The sequence below is a fragment of the Manis javanica genome, chromosome 9 (assembly GCF_040802235.1).
Source record: "Manis javanica isolate MJ-LG chromosome 9, MJ_LKY, whole genome shotgun sequence".
NCBI lineage: Eukaryota > Metazoa > Chordata > Mammalia > Pholidota > Manidae > Manis > Manis javanica.
In genome coordinates, this window is record NC_133164.1 from 9,895,107 (window position 1) to 9,916,436 (window position 21,330).

At 36.7% G+C, this 21,330-nt stretch overlaps 1 protein-coding gene across 7 annotated transcripts in view; it reads right to left on the minus strand.

The window, feature by feature from the left end:
• PCCA (propionyl-CoA carboxylase subunit alpha) overlaps positions 1–21,330 on the minus strand; it is a 357,794-nt gene that overhangs the window by 312,744 nt on the left and 23,720 nt on the right. For 6 of the 7 annotated variants that reach the window (XM_073212398.1, XM_037024801.2, XM_037024798.2 and 3 more), the window contains 2 exons: positions 10,430–10,477; positions 10,253–10,321 (listed from right to left, as the gene is read on the minus strand). The exons of the other annotated variant lie outside the window; for it this stretch is intronic. In XM_073212398.1, coding sequence (XP_073068499.1) covers positions 10,253–10,321; positions 10,430–10,477 — 117 coding nt within the window. The remainder of the gene's footprint in view (positions 1–10,252; positions 10,322–10,429; positions 10,478–21,330) is intronic. 7 annotated transcript variants of the gene reach the window in all.

Below are 21,330 nucleotides of genomic sequence, written 5' to 3' on the forward strand. Positions count from 1 at the left end.
TCTGAAAAATGTTTTTCCAAAGACAAAAGCAAAAATAGGAGAAAAAGAAATGTCTGGATGTCTTAAATGCTTTCTTCTCCTCATCAGTTACTTCTTCACTGAAAAGTCTAGTTTTATATTTGCATAGGTATAGATACATTGTACTCTTAATCCAAAAAAGTTACAAAAGCTAAGTTTTATGAGAAAAGAGAGCAACAGCAAGTTTAAATCAAGTATATCATTTAAAATCCCTTGAATTACCTAATTACCAGAAATCCAAGGTCTAAAGTCACATTAATGAAACCAATCCCTTCTTTCCCATTAAATGTAGTATTACAATCACTATCAGGTGCTTTCCCATTGAACTTTATGTTGCTGATAACATGCTGTTGAACAATGACAACTCAAAGTATTTTTTGCTAGAATAAATTAATCCTATAGATTTTCTACTGCAATCTAAATGACTAGAAATCTTTCTGACCTAACTAAGACCAACCGGGAAAAATAGAGCATCATGATGGCCATCATTTAAAAATATTCTGTATTACTAAAAGCAATTTAAGAAAATGTTACTTAAATATATCATCTCAACTGTACCACATATACAATGACAGGTCACCTTATTTTTCAGTTTTCACCCAAAAAAAGTTTTACAAACCTGTCCCTAGTCATTTATTTCCTATTTGAGAATCAATGATGGCAGTAGCTGCAAATAAGTCCATTAATAGATTTTGTGAAATAACTCTTTAAAAATTAAGAAATGTAACTCCTTTCCAAATTGAAAAAGGTTGAAAAATATCCTGAAAATAAATCTTGCAAATGAGAAAAAAAGTAAATGCATGCGGTCTTTACCTTTAAAATTGCTTTCATCTCTATGTACATCTAGGATAAAACTGAAGATATTCCAACAAAGATAGATAAATAAACAGAGAGATATATAAACATGAAAAGATATAAAAATAAAGATATTCTAACAACCCCATAAAATTTTGATGTTTTTCCCTAAGGTCTTTGATATCTTAGCCTTATACATTAATGTATTCCATCTCCATTTACCTGATCATTACCCTCCCGTTTGTTCAGCTGGAACCAACATACACTAATTACATAGACATCACGAAGTCCTATTTGTCCTCGGTACCTCCCCAGACAGCAGGGAAATATTATCAAGGGTAGGCACACTAAGTGATGATTCCTTCACCTTCCTGTCAATCATCCCAGAGGGCTCACAGGAAACTCCACTCGATCTCATTACCAAAGCCTAAGGGTTGGACTACAATACTCACCAGGAATCATACTTTAAGCAGCAGGCTGCCTGGCCAAGATGTGAGTCACAATGACTACTTTCCTGATTTTAGGTTTTGGTTTTAAAACAGTAAGTATCTATTTTTCATTTATATCCAATGTTACTGAAGACAGACAAAGCAACAAAATATTGATACGTTCAATTTAGGAATCCTCATATACAGGAAATATAGTCAAAAGTTGGAAGTACAGAATCATTTAATTCCATTTTTTTAATCAAAACCATAATTTTAGAGATTTGACACAAATACAATATAAAACACTATTTTGCTATTTCTTATGGAAAGGTATAATAGTCTTTCTACTTAAAAACATAAAGTTATTATAAAAGTAAATACAATTATCCAATGTGCATTTTAAGGAGTACACAATCTAAATTTTCAAATCCTTTGCTCCCACTATTCACTAAACTAATGAATTAGTTTAGGACCCACCAAATCTAGCTACCAAAAACATCAAACATTTCTCATTCCTTGTATTTCTTAACTTCTCTGGAATTACCTAAAATCAGATTAGTGGCATACAACCTTAGAATCCCCCTCTCCTGCCTCTAAGTCAATTAATAAGGCCCCCTTCACAAATCAAGAAATTATCTCACGTCGGCCCTAATTTCTAATAACTTATTCCATAGATCTGTCTCTTCTTGCTCAAAAATTGTATGGAGTGGTCCTAATTATTTCCTCTTTATAAGACATACATATATTTTAATATCTGTTAGGATAGTCCCCTCTTCAATTTTCCTCAGAATTTTCTAGACCATTCTTGTATAGTTGCTCCTTTATCAATTCCCCACCCCCCAAAATTACACTGTATTAGGATTTAACAGAAAAATGCAGACTAACTTAGAAATAACTAACATTTACAGTATTCGGTTTTCCTATAAAAAAAACAAGTCCTCATTTAAGTCGTACAAATTTCATTTTAAATTCATATCATGAAGTATTTTACCTTTTCCACTGCTTCTATGGAATTATCTTTTTTTAAGCAGTATCTTCTACCTTGCTGATATATGTAGGAAAGGTATAGATTTTTTTTAATTAACATATAACTATATTATATTGGTTTCAGGTGTACAACATAGTGATTTAACAATTATATAAAATACTAAATGCTCACCACAGTAAGTGTAATTATCATCTGTCAACATACAAAGATACTACAATATTATTGACTATATTCTTTAAGCTGTACTTTCATTCATGTCTAAATTATTTTATAATTGGAAATTTCTACCTCTCTATCCCCTTCACCTATTTCACCCATCCCCCCTGGCTTATGGCAACCACCAGTCCATTCTGTGTTTATGAATCTCTTTGTTTTATTTGTTCACTTGTTTTGTTTAGATTTCATATATGTAAGTAAATTAATATGCATTTGTCATTTATAAATGGACCCTTAGGTTGCTTCTTGGCTATTAAGTAATGCTGTAACAGACATAGGAGTGCATATATCTTTTCAAATTAGTGGGGTTTTTTTCTTCAAGTAAATTCCCAGAAGCAGAATTACTAGGTCATAATACTAGCTATTTCTATTTTTAGTTTTTTGAGATACTTCAAAACTGCTTTCCTCTTCCCCACACCCTCTCCTATACTTTATTTTTTAATTGAAGTACAGTTGATATACAATATTACACTGGTTTCAAGTATATAACACAGTGATTCAACAGTTACCCACATTATTAAATCTTCACCCCCACTTAGTGCAGTTACTATCTGTTAACATAGGAAGATGTTACAGTATCACTGGCTATATTCTCCATGCTGTAATATTTCCCCATGACCAACTTATATTATGATTGAGAAATTTTGTGCCCCTTTATCCCTCTCAACCTCTCCACCCACTCACCTCAACCCCTACCTCATGGTAACCACCAGTCACTTCTCAGTGTCTATGAGTCCACTACTATTGTATTCATTTTGCTTTGTTTTTATATTCTGCAAACCAGTGAAGCCATATGGTATTTGTCTTTCTCTGTCTGGCTTATCTGACTTAGCATAATGCCATCTAGCTCCATCCATGTTCTTGCAAATGGAAGACTTTTTTGTGGCTGAATAATATTCCATTGTATATATGTACCACATCTTCTTTAGCCATTCATCTATTGATAGACACTTCGGTTGCTTTCATATCTTGGCTATTGCAAATATTGTGGCAAAAAGCATAGGGGTACATATATCTTTTTGAATCCGGGATTTTGTTTTCTTCCAGTAAATTCTTAGAGGTAGAATTACTGGGTTGTATGGTATTTCTATTTTTAGTTTTTTGAGGGACCTCCATACTGCTTTCCACAATGGCTGTACGAACTGATATTCCCACCAACAATGTAAAAGGGTTCCCATTTCTCCACATCCTTGCCAACACTTGTTATTTCTTATCTTTGGGTAGTGGCCATTATAACTGGTCTGGGTGATATCCCATTGTGGTTTTAACTTACAATTCCCTGATGATTAGTGAGGTAGAACATCTTTTCATGTGCCAATTGGCAATCTGTGTTTCTACTTTGTAAAAATGTCTGTTCAGGTCTTCTGCCCAAAAACTACCCACAGAGGAAATCCCAAACATAGATGGCTTCACTGGTGAATTCTACCAAACACTTAAGGAATAACTGATACCAGTTCTTCACAAACTCTTCCAAAAGAACCCTTCCCAATCTAAGAAGCCAAGATCACTCTGATACCAAAAGACCAGAAGAAGACTACAGACTAATACACACACACACACATATATATATATATAGGACTATACACCATGACCAAAGGTAATTTATCCAGGGATGCAAGGCTAGTTTAACATCTAAAAATTAACATAATGTACTATATCAATAGAATATAGGACAAAAATCACATCATCATCTCAGAAGACAGAAAAAGCATGTCATGTTCATGGACAGGAGGACTTAAGAATGTTGAGATAATAATACTTCCCAAAGTGATCCACAGACTCAACACAATCCCTATCAAAATCCCAGCAGCACACAGTCTTCTACTAGAACTATTTTCTCTTCAAATACCATCTCTACAAATCTTCCCAAAGAATAAAAAGAGCCTGGAGAATGACACATAAAAGTTTTAGCTGCACTATCTCCTTTAAAACCCAGAGTGATTTACACTGTTTGGCCTCATGCCTAGATGCAGCTGCACTAATCTCATCAGTATATATGAACTGTGTTCCTGATTAAAGTCTGATTTTGAGACCGTTCTGGATTAGACATTACCTCTCAAAGAAAGCAAGAGAACTTCCTCAAGAGAGAATAGGGTATCATACATACAACCTTAAGACAACCCAACAATAAGCCAACTAGATAACCTGCAAATCCTCCCTAGAAGAGCCTAAAATCCTAAATATAACAAACATCTTTTAAATGAATAGCGTGGCTTACAAGAAAAGACAAGCAATCCCCAGGGATCAAAACCTAAAGGAAAGCTAAAAGCCAGACAATATCCACTAGATACTGTCCAATGCAGCTAATCTTGGAGCGTGGAAGTGAGGAATCTCAATAATTTAGAGAACTGAGTTTTAACTTTCAGAGAAAGGAACCAAGTATTGTTGGAAGTTAGAAAGAAAAACTTCCTACATAAGACCAAATTGCTCAAAGATTAAATCCTCAGTGAAAAGGGAGAAAAATATCCATCTACTAAGTAGGGAGAAGACAAATACTTAACATTATCTGCTATGGTTCAAAATAAAGGAAGAAGTCTCCTCTGGAAGTTATAAAGGCTGGACCTGCCTATTCAACACAGGAAAGGAGGGAGGGGGCCTCATTTTTTTCCCCCACTATCCTCATAATTCAACAACCTTCATGCCAAGAAATTAATATAAAATAGTCCCAGATCAGTGACACCCTAGAGAGCCTGGTAGAAACAAACATGGCACTCACCAGGAGAACTATATCTGCAACCCAAACCATGATGGAATTCAACAATAAAGATACCAAATACAAGGTCACAAGCCAAAACCTACACACACGAGGAAACAATCTGCTGAGAGGAAAAGTCAGAAAAAGACATAAGAACTTGAAATAATATAACAGTATGATAGAACCTTTAAAATAAGTAAGCTAAAAATGAGTAAGACATGAAAGCAGGACTCAAATATCTAAGAAAAAAGATAATACAAAAAACAGATTTAAAAAGGAGCAGCATACCCAACAGGTTTCTCAACAGACAGTAAAGAAGACAAATTCAACCAAAGTAATCATGTCAGGCAATTTTCATCACAAAATAATTAGGAGAGATGTCACTGGGAAACAAAATATTCATGTGATTCACCCCCAAAAATTTAAAGAGGAAAAAATGCACCATTATAATGGAGAGACCTGATAAAAGCTACCTCAACCAAGTTATCACACTTAGTATAGCAGAACCACCCAACAGTATAAACCTACCTCCTGACATGACACAGTAAAAAACATAGCTTATGAAGCATTCTTATTAAAATATTTAACCTGAAACTATCCATGAGGAAACAATCAGACAAATCCAGAATATCTGTAAGCCAACTGGCCTAGATTCCTCAAAACATCAACACCAGGAAAATCAAACAAGAAAAGGAAAGAGGGCAGGTGGGCTCTTGTGGATCAAGAGACTGAAGGGGCATAATAACCAAATGTAATTCATGAACCTTGACTGAATTGTAGACCAAAGAAAAATACTGTAAAGGACAATGGGAGTCAAGTGGGGAAGTTGAATATGGCTTGAATATTAGGTCATATTATAAAATTATAAAAAAATTTTCTTATTTTTGACAAGGTATTATAGATTTGTAAGAGAATATTCTTATTCCTGGAAAATGAACATTTCAGTATTTAGGGATGAAATGTCACAATACTATAATTTATTTTCAAATTCTTTGGTAAAAAAAAATACATGCATAATATATTTAGGCACTCACATATATAGGGGTAGAGAAATAAGCAAATGTGTCACAATATTAACTGTTGGTGAATTTACATGAAGGATATACAAGCATTCTTTGTATTACTTTTCTAACTTTTCATTATGTTTGAAAAAACACATAAGAATATAAATGAATGCCCAGTAACATGAAAAAGTGTCCAAAACCAATATTCATCAGGGCTCGAAATGAAAATAACACAGTGAGAGAATACATAATGGCCCCTAGAATAGCAAAAAATAAAAAGGACTGATAATACCAAGTGTGGGCAAGGACATGGAGCAAACTGAACTCTCATACATTATCAGCAGGAAGGTAATAATGGCACAACCACACTGGAGAACTGTTTGGCCCTTTCTTTTTTTTTATAAAGATATTATTGACATATACTCTTATGAAGGTTTCACATGAAAAACAATGTGGTTACTACATTCACCCATATTATCGAGTCCCCCTGCCCCACACCCATCGCAGTCACTGCCCATCAGTGTAGTAAGATTGTTTGGCCCTTTCTTATAGTTAGTATGCATTTATTTATGCCAAGGGTCAGCAAAATACCACACCCCCACAGGCCAAATCCATTCTAAGGACTGTTACTGTACAGTACTCAAGCTAAGAATACTTTTACATTCTTAAAGGACTGGAAAGCAAAAAACAAAGAATATGCAAAGGAGACCATATGTGACCTGCAAAGTCTAAAATATGTTATCTAGACAGGACAGAAATATATTTAGCATCCAAAGAGAAAGAGGTTGCTCACCCTCATCTACCCTATGACCCAATAATTCCACTACAAGGTCTTCATCCAAGAGAAATCCAAGTTGTGTGTCTACAAAGCGACTTGTACAGGTGTAGCTCTGGAGGGAAGGAGATTCCTCTCCTGGAATTAATCCCCCTACGAATCCAGTGAAACCCAAGTAAGACAAAGAGAAGGGAGAAACAGTATTTACAGCTCACAGCTTGCTCCAGTTCGCTAGCCAGGCCGCTCGGACCATGTCCCCCATGATGCGGCGTGCAGGCGCACTTTCCCCTAACCAACCCCTCAGGAGGAGCTCCATCGGTGCGTCCTTGGTGATTGGCAGAGGCCAGGCCAATTACATACCAGGAACGGAGGGGAAGACAGAATGGCCGTTTTCCCTCCACCCCTTGCCATGGATTGACCGGGAGGCTCTGAAACATCCATTGGTATGTAAATGGCTAAGGCTAGGAGGGAGATTCTGGAAATTCTGACATTTACCCCCAAAAGGAGTGTTTATAAGAAATCTTGTCCATAAGACCTAAAAATTGGTAGATGTGCATTTGATATACCTATGTTGTCTGTAGTTTGACAAGCCAAGCCTAGAATTCACATGAAAGAGCAGAGACAAGAATACTGAACACCACTTTGAAGAAGATGATGTTGGGGAAGGCAACTAATGGAAGAAAACTGCATAGTCATCTTTAAAAGCCAACTTTTTTCCATAAACATTGTTTGCTGATACGTTAGTTGACTTTCTTTGTGTGACTTACCATGTAATAGTCTTTTTCCCCTGCTCAACTGTTAAAAAATTAGTTGTTTGTAACATAAAATAGCTTTCACAATCTTGCAGTATTTTCCTATTGCAATATTTACATTTCAATTTATGAAATTAACATATAAAGCTATGGGTAAAATTGCAGTATTTCCAGAATCTCTCCCCTGGCCTTAGTGCCTTATCAATATATTTCCAAGGGGTGGAGATAAGTAGTCTATCTCCATATCAATAGGTAACTACAAGGGGAGCAAAGGAGTATGTAGACAGGAGAGGTTGGGTGGGGTCCCTTTCTGCAGTCAGATCATGAGAGACACAGGCCAGCAGAAGTGGGCGACTGCTTGTAGGCAATAAGCAGGTTTCTCCCACTTTATTTCTCCCTTTGACTGATTCCAGTTTCAAAGGTAATTTGCCTCAGGCTGGGAAAATATAACGTCCCCCTCCATCCCTGGAATTACAAAGCATATGAGATTTTTACTCCAAGTTACATTTAAAAGGCTTACTTCCTGGAAAAAAAAAATTGAAACATTTAACAATACATCTGAATAGCATACCTTGTTCATATTACCCATATTGGAAAACTGATTAGATATGTAATCTTTGTAATCATGTGTTAAGGAAGCAAAATATGCTGTTAGAATAATCCACCTTTTTTCAGCTTCCTTGAGATTGAGGCAGAAACCACACATAGGCTTGGCCCTATTGAGAGGCTTAACTTAAACTTTGAACATTCCAACCATCATTATTCTGCTTTTACTTACAGTATCTTTCTAGAAATTGACTTAAAGTAGGTCATACTAAGAGGAAGTTTTCACTGACATACACTGCTTTTCCTGTGGGGTCTGACAAATTTTATTCTAAACTATGTAGTATAATCTCTGGTTTATTCACTGCTGAGCCAAGTGGCTAAAAATCTTTAAAACAGAAAACTATCACCTCTACTTTAGAAAGGATATGAATGACAAGAGACTTAAAACTTACAACTCTTTGGAAACTACTTTTTTCAAAGTCTGAAAGGTGTCTACCTCAAGACCAGAATACAAAACTAGAAATGTAAGAATGGGAAAAGTCAGTCATACTATTTGGGCCAACAACTTACAGAAATAGATTATTCTTTAATGCCAATATCAAAATATAAAAATATATGAAAGATTCAAAATATAATTTTCAACTATCCATGCTAACAGTCACCTCCATGAGAACACAACATAGGAAATTAACCACATTTTGATAAGTAAAAAAACAAGTAAAAGGTTCCTCATAGACTTGAAATGAAAACAGTGATGTTTTTCTCTCTCCATTTATCCTTGAATGAAAATGCCTCCAAGCTAATACACTGACAATAAACACAAGATGAGAAGAGTAATGTTACACTTATTACTAGCTTGATGGTGACACAAACTTTTCTAGAGAGGTTTGCTATTGGTAAATAAATCCCTTGGTTTACCAATCAAGGAAGAGATGAAAGTAACAGTTTTCTAATTATTTCAAGAATATCTTGTGAGGAATATAAACAACTATTGAAATTATCACAGTTAAAGGAAATTATTAGTAAAGAAGCCAGAAACTAATATTTTTAAAAAACTGTATATATGAAACAACAATGCAAACAATTATATGCAAAATAAGTTTAATTACTTCATTCAAGTGATTTTAAGCAAAAAAGAAATGAGTATCTTAAATGTACCCGTCAAATAAACTAGATAAGATAAATACTTAACCTTTATTTTCTAGAAATTAGAGTAGCTTGCAGTTGTTTCTGCTTTGCTTTTTTAAAAAGGAACAAAACTATAATAAGGCAAAATGAACAACATACTTCTAGATAAAATAAGAAATCAAAAAACTTGAAAATTATTTGTATTAAATTACTCTATAATAAAGGTGACATTACCAACAGAACCCAAAAGCAGGGTGAAAAATGAAAAACAGTAATTCATATTAAAGTGCAACTACTTATATTTCATCCCATAAAGTTCCAATAATTTATAATCTTTTCCCACAGGATTTTTTTCCCACTCATTCACAGTTGATAACTGCTAAAAAATGCCTGCTCTGCTAAAAATCCCCAATAAAATTACGTATTATTCACTGCTTTATGCTATACTTTCTTTAGTCCATATTCAAATAGCATTAGCCTATCTTTCATTTATCAAACTTTCAGCTGCACAGAGGAGGAAGGCATTTAGGAAGGTCAGACAATCACAGCGCTCCCTTAGTGATACGAAGTCATGGTGTGGGGAAAATGCTCTCATAGGGCAGAGCACTGTATAAACATTTCATTAATCTTTGAATCTAACGTTCTCGTGCTTTGCTTAAATCTATTGGGTGACCAGCAGTCTAACAACTTTTTACTCTATTCTAGGTTTTCAAAATCTTGAAAAAAGAATAATTAAGACACACATTGCAGACATTGAGGCTCCCATTTAGGTTAATATGAGAGTAATTTAACAGATTTTTAAATTGTGTATACCCTTTCCAAGCCAAGAAAAAAAACTACATCTTTCACTTTTGTTCTATTGACCCAAAGTAAGGTTCTGATTCAAATAAAGCAAAAACATACTTACAGAACTCGCATCAACATCACTATGAATGGCAACCGTTTTAATGCCCATCCTCTTGCAAGTTTTAATAACCTATTTTAAAACACATTAATGTACCTATTAACAGTGGTTAATATTTAAAGGGATTTAATAATAAAAGTCAAAGTAAAATGAAAAATAAGAGTAAAAAAGTCTACTCACCCTACATGCAATTTCTCCTCTATTAGCAACAAGAATTTTATCAAAAGTCTGGAGAGTGGAAAAAAACACATAATTGTTACTCCCACTTTGGGGCGAGAAAACATTAAGTTTTTCCACAATTAAAATTGGACATGAGCCTAATAAACATTACTTCCTAGAGTAGTATTAAATACATACAAACATTTACAAACAGCTTACTATTAAACACATTTGGTAGGATCTGACACTATAATTATTCTGTTAAAGCATCAACTGACTTGGGTAATAACTCAAAGTGGACTGAGGAGTATTTATAACGTTCTCATACTTTGCTTAAATCTATTTCATAACCAGCAGTACTTATATGCACTCTTGCCTAAAGGTAATCTTCAAATAATATCTCAGAATACTAAAAAAAACTTCAGGCTGAATTGCTTAACAATTTGCTTGATCTTTTACTTTTCTAAATTCAGGGAGATTCCAAGTGTCATGAGTTGTTTATCAAAAGAAAGTCTGATATAATTTATATCTCTATTGGGGTGGGACATTAAACAATATTTTCAGTATCTCAGAAGAGATACTACTATGCTTATATCCAAAGATTCCCAGACCAAGCAGATTATGCTACTTGAATACAATGTTAAATTTGAATAACTATCAAATTTTGGAACAGCTGAAGCTGCACAACAGAAAGAGTAGTTCAATTCTGTGTGGGGCAAGAGACCTAAATTCTAAGCCCATCTTTGCCACTAATGACCTACTTGACTTTAAGCAAATCAGGTGCCATAGGTCTTGATTTCCTCATACATAAGCTGATTGAATTTTAATAGGAAATTAGTAAGATTCTCTTCTTACTCTAAAATTGTACAGGCTAAACCTTTTAAAGAAACACTTAACACACAATTACAATTAATTTCATTGCAAAATACTTTAGTACACAGTTATTGCTGGGTTAGTGAACTGTTATAAACGGAACTGTAAAAAATATTAAAGTTATATTCTTAAAAGAAAAGTTAAAGTTCTATATGATCTTTAAAGTATTCTTACATAACTGAAAGCAATATTTAACCCAACAGGGAGTCGCAGAATCTCAGAATTGGAAAAGGCATTCAAAGTCTTGGTTTAACCTTTACACATGGCTTATTCCACCAAACTGAGACAAGCCTCTGCCTTAAAAATTGATATACTAATTTGACAGAATCCTGATTCATTCAGAGCTTTGAGCAGACAGTCCCTTAAAATACCCTAAACTCACCTCAAACCTGAGACTATAAAACCATCTGCCTGCCTATCCCCAAATGGTCACGATAAATCCCTACAAACAGTAAGCATATACTAAGTAAAAATGTTTATATTTTCTTAAACTGCATTTTAAAATGTGAATTTTTACTAAGTACTACAAGACTATATCTGATAAAAACAGCACAAACTCTGCAAGTTACACTAAGCAATTACAGCAAATATAACAAACTATGATAACATCATATGGATCAAGTAAAATTTCCATCGTGACTTCTATCCAAATGGCAGAGTAATGGGTAAGAGCTAATCTAGTGCCAAACTGCCTCAACTGGAATGCCAGCACTACTGTGGGTCCTTCCTGTGTGTGTTCTGTAGGCAAGTCATCCTTCCTGACCCTTGTTTCCTCATATGTACAATGACAGTAATAATAGCACCTGCCACAGGAGGCTGTGAGAGAATACACATTAACATCCCTACAGTGGTAGAACGGTGCCTAGCAGGTACATACACTCAACAGGTACTAGCTATAGCATAAGAATTAGTGAACAGCTAACTGTCACTCACCCCTCTGGGCCACACACCAAAGTGTTATGTACCCAGGAGTGTGATCCTTTCTAACAGGGAAAAATCTATAACAAAATGAATACTTCTACCTGACACATCCTCTGTTCAGGGCCTGTGATGGTAGATTTTATGTCAACTTGACTGGGGGCTACAGGGTACCCAGATCAAGCATTACTTCTGGGTGTATCTGTGATTTTCCAGATGAGACTAACTTGTGAAACGGTGAGCTCAGTAGGCTGCCCTCCCCAGTGTGGGCGGGTATTTGCAATCCATTGAGGGCCTGGCAATAAAAGTAAAGGAAGGGAGATTCTCTCTGCCTGCATGTTGAGCTGGGACGTCAGTCTTCTCCCACACATGGCCTGGGGTTTACAGCACTGGCTCTCCTGGTCCTCAGGCCTTTGGGCCTGGACGAGGCTCACATTGCTGGCTTCCCTGGCTCTCCAGCTTGCAGGTGGCAGATCAGGGGACTCCGCAGCCTCCATCAGTGTGTGAGTCAATGAATCCCCACACACATCTCTACTGGTTCTGTTTCCGTGAAGAACCATGACTAATACAGGACGATTATGTATTACCAACTAGTGCACACACTTAATAAGGTTAACGATATCAATTTACCTTTCATACATAAGATCTTCTTTTAAATAAATAGCAGATCTAGATGTTTCAGAATTTAAAAGGTACAAACGAGGATATACTACTGTAGAGACACCAGCTCTTTTACCAAAAGGCAACCACTATTACTAGTATCCTGTATATTCTTCCAGATAGGCTATGCATATAAAATAATATACATACAAACAAATTTAAACCAACTTTAAAATTCCCCCTCTTCATCAACAACTGCAGATAAACAAGGGCACTTGATAACTTCAATGTACAATAAGGCATAATCCCTACAAAAGCTGTTAAGTACTATAATATAGGCATGTGCAAGAGGCATGTTAATTGCAGAAAAGGGAGAGTGAACAGCATATGCAAAGGCAGCAACATTGAACACAGAGGGCAACAGAAATCTCCAAGTAATTTTTAATACAGCTCAAGCACAAGCCATGTAAGGGGGAGTCATAGCAAACAAAGCTGAGGTAAAAAGGCCAGATTATGAAAGGACTTATCTGCTGTTTAAGGAACTGGGACTTTACCCTTTGTGTGAAGAGCCACATATATAAGGCACTCTGAAGATACTCTAAGGGAAAAAACACCCCTTTAAGTCAGGAACTTGAATCCTTGAAGACACCTTTCAGGTACCATGAGAGATAAAGAAGAACTTCTGCAGCAGCTGTTCCGGGCCGTGATGTCAGCAGGGTAAAAAACACATCGGAAATTCCCTGATTTTTTTTTAAGTTACTTTCCTTTAATCCATTCTCTCTCTATCCCTTCTTCCTTCCCCTCCCTATGTTCAGACCTTTACCGCTGGGCTGTAAAACCACCACCACCACTTCATGACATTCAGAGACAAGGAGAAGGGCTGAGCTGGTTTGTTCACTGGGGATTGTTGGAAGAACACTGGCAGAACTCCAGACACTGAGTCACTCACCAAACACTTCGGAGAAGGAATACAGCACAGTGGGTAAGACCGCCAGCTCAGAAGGACAGGCTGAGTTTACACCCAGCTTACACTTACTATCTGTGGGTTTTGAGTCTCGGTTTCTGAATATATAAAACTGAGTTGTTAAGGATAATATTAAGCAGCTGACATTTAGGGCACATGCTTTCTGTATGTCAGGTGCTGTGACCAATCCCTTCTGTGCATGATCTCATTTACACTTCATAATACTCCTGTGAGTTCAATTTTGATAATATCTCCATTTTACAAATGAGAAAACTGAGGGCCAATAAGGCCAAATCTCTTGCCTAAGTCACTTACAAAGTTAGCTAGTGGTAAAGCCATAGTTCACACCCAGGTTACTCATGTCAAAACACACCATGACATGGCATAATGAAAGTACAATGGCGCAAGCTTTAAACCTGGCACTATTAATACCACCTAAGACCACACCATAATACTATACTGGCTCCCAGTAACTTAAAACCTAATGAAACTTCCTGATCTTTTTCTAAGCAAATGACTACCAAGTTAAAACTTCCCTAATCTCATGAGCATGCATGAGACAAGCTGACTTGTTAAAAAACAAGTAAACAAATAACATTTTTAGTAATGATTAAATTTCACCTGGCTGAATTTTTACTTTATGTGAGTCACTGATAAAACATGAAGAAGACAGTAAATTCAGATCAGATCAATTTATTTAACAAATACATATTACCAATGATCAGATCCTCCTGTATTTAGATAGTAACAATAAACAAACCAGTACAGTGTTTAACGAACAGTTACAAGAATAGCCAAGGACCCCTGGAGGTGGAAACGTCCGATCAAATGCAACCTTCAAGGGAAAAGGTAAGCCTACCAACTCATAAAAATATGCTCTTACATTACGAGTAGCTGCCCAAAGGCCCTACTGACTTTATTATGACTGAGGACTCGGTATACTTGCTCCACGGTTGCCTCAGGCAAAGGCACAACAATGGAGATGGCAAAAATAGCAGGAAGCAGATTTAAGACAGTTATGACAAAACATGTCCCTTCTTCGTGGACTGCAGGGAAGGGGAGAGGTTTTCTTCAAATGTCCTAAACCAGCTAGTTATGCACACTTTATTTAATTTTGGTAGTTACCAGTGGCCACCAATGTGGGAGGTGAATTAGCTATTACTGTAACCTATGAGTTTACAGCAGTAACAAGTCTCAAACCAAACTGCCACATATATAGACATTGATTAACAAACATAAAAAGCAGCTTAAATCTGCTCGATAAGCTTGGTGGAGCCTCAACTTCCTGCACTTTGTGATGCTCCAACAGTCTGCATGAAAGGTTCACCTGAAGCAAATGCACAATACTCTGATTGGCTGGCTATCTTGTCAGACTCAAGCTATCAGGAATCTCCCAGACATGTGGCTGAACACAGGACTATTTCAGTCAGATACCAAGCTTAGGTTCTACCCTTAAAAGTAAAGAATGAAATGGGGTGAGTCTAGTAACCATAATGTTGGTCATGTACATACATGCTCAACATGTATTACATACATGTTGCTCATGTATGTAACTGTACATAATGATACCAAAATTTTAAAAAAGTAGAGAATGAAAGGCCAACTAGATTGTTATACTCTGCTAATTCTGGGCTCCAAATTTCTATAAAGTAATAGCCAAAATTCATATCTTAAGTACCACTAATTTCATCAACATGAGCCCATTATTATGCTAATGAAGAATGCTACCAGTATATGTGGGAAGAAAGATGGCAGAACCATTTGTAGTTTCTTTCCCCACTCTGAAATGTGGCCTCTTGAATAATGCAAGCTAACCACACCTATGGTGCTCCTAATTAGGACAGCTCACACACCTGTGTGCAAAACACACACACACACACACACACGCACGCACGCACGAACGCACATGCATCCCAAGGCACACTGTCAGTGCTGAAGTTTTTAACACTACAGTTTTTGTAACAGGAAACATATCATAGCTAATTCATCAGGGCCTGTGCCATCCAATAAAGCATTAGCCACATGAAGCTATACTGAGTACTTCAAAGGTGGCTACTCAAACTGAGATGTGCCAGAAGTATAAATTATACAATGGATTTAGAAGGCTTCATACAAAAAAAAAAAAAAAAACAGTAAAGTATCTCACTGATACTTTTTATACTGATTATATGTTGAAATAACATTTTAGTACTGAGTTAAACTATATCATTAAAATTAATTTAACCCATTTTTTTAATGTGGCTATTAGAAAAACTAAAATGACATGTGTCCTGCAGTTGTGTCCACATTGTAATTCTATTGAACTACACTGATGTAGATCCTTTCTTTCGAGCTTCCAGGTTCTTTTGACTGGTTTTGTATACTTCAGTAGATGATTGAGAAGGCACCTCAGCTATTTTGTTCTCAATTAACCACTCATGATCAGTTCTATTTTCATGACATTTAACTTAAACCATCTCTTCCCTTTTTATTTTTTCAATATGCTTTTCCTTTTTTATTACAGCATCAGCAATCTTATGTTGGTTTCAAATACACAAGGGAAAAGATGGCGGCGTGAGAGGAGAGAAAGAGGGTTCCTCCTAAAACTGGATACAATTAGAATATTTAATTGGCCCAACTAATCCTGAGAGAGCTAATCCTGAGAGAGCAACAGGAAAGAGGACAGTCAGACTGCACACACCTGGAGAAAAGAGCAGACCTCACCGAAAGGGGTAACGTACCAGAGCTCTGGCACGACGAGACCCGAGCCCCTCCCCCACCCCAGCTCACCGGCGGGAGGAAGAGAAATGGAGCAGGGAGGGAGTGGAAGGCTTGGGACTGCTGAATACCTAGCTCCGGAGATCTGCACTGGGAGCACAAACCTATATTTCATGGTGCTTTCATGAGACTCGCAAGACTACCGGGTTGGAAAGTTAATACAGGCAGAGTTCCTGGGGAGACTGGGATTCCGGCTGCTTGTGGAAAGCAGGGATCCATATCTGGCTGCACTGGGACAAAAACTTATACCTGTGTGACTAGGCCACTGGCTTAGGCAGTGGAGACAGGCAAAGCAGCCAGGACGCGCGGAACAGCTCTTTCCTACCCCCAGGCACCAGTAACGCTCCCCTGCGACCCCCGACATTGCTTCAGGGGCTCAGCAGCTCCAGAATAGAGCTTCTGGACACTAGAGGGCGCCATATACAAACATGAAATGCCAAAGGAACCTTGTCTAGAGAAAAATTATTAATACACCTCCCGAGAAAGATTTAAATGGCATGGACCTCGTGACTCTTCCTGAAAGGGAGTTCAAAATAAAAATCATCAACATTCTAATGGAGGTAGGGAAAGACATCCAAGAACTCAGGAATGAGTTCAGGTCGGAGATCCAATCGTTGAAGAACACGATGGAGGGTATTAAAAGCAGGTTGGATATGGTGGAGGAGACAATAAATGAAATAGAAACTAGAAAAGAGGAATACAAACAAGCTGAGGCACAGAGAGAAAAAAGGATCTCTAAAAATGAAAGAATATTGAGAGAACTGTGTGACCAATCCAAGCAGAACAATATTCACATTATAGGGATACCAGAAGAAGAAGAGAGCGAGAAAGGGATAGAAAGTGTCTTTGAGGAGGTAGTTGCTGAAAACTTCACCAATCTGGGGAAGGACATAGTCTGTCAGGATATGGAGATCCACAGATTCCCAACACAAGGGACCCGAGGAAGACAACACCAAGACACATAGTAATTAAAATGGGAAAGATCAAGGATAAGGACAGACTGTTAAAAGCAGACAGAGGCAGAAATAAGATCACATACAAAGGAAAGCCCATTAGGCTAACATCAGACTTCTCAGCAGAAACCTTACAGGCCAGAAGGGAGTGGCATGATGTATTTAATGCCATGAAGCAGAAGGGCCTAGAACCAAGATTACTTTATCCAGGGAGATTATCATTTAAATTTGAAGGAGGGATTAAACAATTTCCAGATGAGCAAAAGCTGAGAGAGTTTACCTCCCACAAACCATATCTGCAGTCTATTTTGGGAGGGACTGCTATAGATGGAAGTGTTCCTAGGGTTGGATAGCTGTCACCAGAGATAGTAAAACTACGGTAGGGAGGGTGGAACAGCTGATTGCGAGGCAAAAGCAAAATTAATTTGACTATCCCCAAAGTCAATCAAGGGATAGACAAAAAGTACAGAATTTGATACCTAACACATGAAGAATGAAAGAGGAAGAAAAAGGAGGAGAAATAGAAAAGAACCTTTAGATTGTGTTGGTAACAGCATACTAAGTGAGTTAAGTTAGACTCTAAGATAGTAAGGAAAAAGTGGTAACGATACCTTAAGACAAATGCTGGGCATACAAGCCACAGGGCATAAATATGCAAAGAAGTAAAAAGCTAACTTTGCAAACAATATGGCTTCTCTCTCACTTAGCAACTTTACTTTTCCCTGTATGGCCCCGGAAGATGACTGGTTAGCCAGAGACGGGTAAGATTCCTCAAGGGAGGAACAACCTAAGACAGGCACAGTCGCAGGGGGGCCATCAGGTGAGAAACTGGGGATCAACAGAGGTGAATCTTAGAACCTCAACCCCCTTGTTTTGAGAGAAATCTTTTGCATCCATGGATGTTTTATTGCCCTTGTCTAGCTTGGATTAACACTTAGTCTACAGGCACACACCTGATCATCTACATTTGCTCTCTTAAAACACTAAACTATGTTTTCTACCTTTATCTTGCATCTACCTACCACTTCAGCATTTTATTAAAAATAATAATAATAAAGAGAGAAATGTGGTATCCACATATAAATCAAGTATAAAAATCAAACAAATATTCATATTTGACCTGATTGTTTATAGTTCATAATACATGATCAAAACCGGAAGTTTCTGTGATGACTGCCCTTGTACTGTTCACCATGTAACTTATACACTATGCAAGAACTTGTTCTCCATGTAAGAACTTGCTCATTATGCTTCAGAAGATTGGAGACTGACGAGAATTAGGCTTGGGGTGGATTAATGATTGTGCATTGAGCACTGACTCCCCTATACAGAATTTTATTGTTGTTAACAACCATTTGATCAATAAATATGAGAGATGCCCTCTCACAAAAAAAAAAAAAATACAGACTTCCAATTGTAAAATAAATAAGTAACTGGGATGTAATGTATAGCATAAGGAATATAGTCAAAATATTGTAACAACTTTGTATGGTGATAGCTGGTAGCTAGAATTATCATGTATATAAATGTTGTACACCTGAAACTAATGTAATACTGTGTGTCAACTACCCGTCAATAAAAAAAAAAAAAAAAGATAGTAAGAAAAGTAACCTGGACCCTTTGGTGACCATGAATCTAAAGCCTGAAATGGCAATAAGTACATATCTATCGATAATCACCCTAAATGTAAATGGACTGAATGAACCAATCAAAAGACATAGAGTCACTGAATGGATAAAAAAAACAAGACCCATCTATATGCTCCTTACAAGAGACTCACCTCAAACTCAAAGACATGCGGAGACTAAAAGTCAAGGGATGAAAAAATATATTTCATGCAAACAACTGGGAGAAAAAAGCAGGTGTTGCACTACTAGTATCAGACAAAATAAACTTCAACACAAAGAAAGTACCAAGACATAAAGAAGGATATTACATAATGATAAAAGGCTCAGTACAACAAGAAGATATAACCATTATAACTATACATGCACCCAACACAGGAGCACCAGCATATGTGAAACAAATACTAACAGAACTAAAGGGGGAAATAGAATGCAATGCATTCATTTTAGGAGACTTCAACACACCACTCACTCCAAAGGACTGATCCACCAGACAAAAAATAAGTAAGGACACAGAGGCCCTGAACAACATACTAGAACAGAAGGACCTAATAGACATCTATAGAATTCTACACCAAAAAGCAACAGGATACACATTCTTCTCAAGTGCACATGGAACATTCTCCAGAATACACCACATACTAGGCCACAAGAAGAGCCTCAGTAAATTCCAAAAGACTGAAATCCTACCAACCAACTTTTCAGAACACAAAGCTATAAAACTAGAAATAAATTGTACAAAGAAAGCAAAAAGGTTCACAAACACATGGAGGCTTAACAACACGCTTCTAAATAGTCAATGGATCAACGACTAAATTAAAATGGAGATCCAGCAATATATGGAAATAACAACACAAAGCCACAACTTCTGTGGGACGCAGCGAAAGCAGTCTTAAGAGGAAAGCATATACAATCCAGGCATATTTAAAGAAGGAAGAACAAACCCAAATGAATAGACTAACATGACAATTATCAAAATTGGAAAAATAAGAACAAATGAGGCCTAAAGTCAGCAGAAGGAGGGACATAATAAAGATCAGAGAAGAAATAAACAAAATTGAGAAGAATAAAACAATAGAAAAAATCAATGAAACCAAGAGCTGGTTCTTTGAGAAAATAAAATAGATAAGCCTCTAGCCAGACTTATTGAGAGAAAAAGAGAATCAACACACATCAATAGAATCAGAAACGAGAAAGGAAACATCACGACAGACCCAACAGAAATACAAAGAATTATTAGACACTACTATGAAAACCTATATGCTAAGAAGCTGGAAAACCTAGAAGATATGGACAACTTCCTAGAAAAATACAATCTTCCAAGACTAACCCAGAAAGAAACAGAAAATGTAAACAGACCAATTACCAGCAAAGAAATTGAAGCAGTAATCAAAAAACTACCAAACAAAAAACCCCCGGGCCAGATGGATTTACCTCAGAATTTTATCAGACACACAGAGAAGACATAATACCCATTCTCCTTAAAGTTTTCCAAAAAATAGAAGAGGAGGGAATACTCCCAAACTCATTCTACGAAGCCAGCATCACTCTAATACCAAAACCAGGCAAAGACCCCACCAAAAAGGAAAATTACAGACCAATATCCCTGATGAATGTAGATGCAAAAATACTCAACAAAATATTAGCAAACCGAATTCAAAAATACATCAAAAGGATCGTACACCATGACCAAGTGGGATTCATCCCAGGGATGCAAGGATGGTACAACATTCGAAAATACATCAACATCACCCACCACATCAACAAAAAGAAAGACAAAAACCACATGATCATCTCCATAGATGCTGAAAAAACATCTGACAAAATTCAACATCCATTCATGATAAAAACTCTCAGCAAAATGGGAATACAGGGCAAGTATCTCAACATAATAAAGGCCATATATCATAAACCCACAGCCAACATAATACTGAACAGCGAGAAGCTGAAAGCTTTTCCTCTAAGATCGGGAACTAGACAGGGATGCCCACTCTCCCCACTGTTATTTAACATAGTACTGGAGGTCCTAGCCACGGCAGTCAGACAAAACAAAGAAATACAAGGAATCCAGATTGGTAAACAAGAAGATAAACTGTCACTATCTGCAGATGACATGATATTGTACATAAAAAACCCTAAAGACTCCACCCCAAAACTACTAGAACTGATATCAGAATACAGCAAAGTTGCAGGATACAAAATTAACACACAGAAATCTGTAGCTTTCCTATA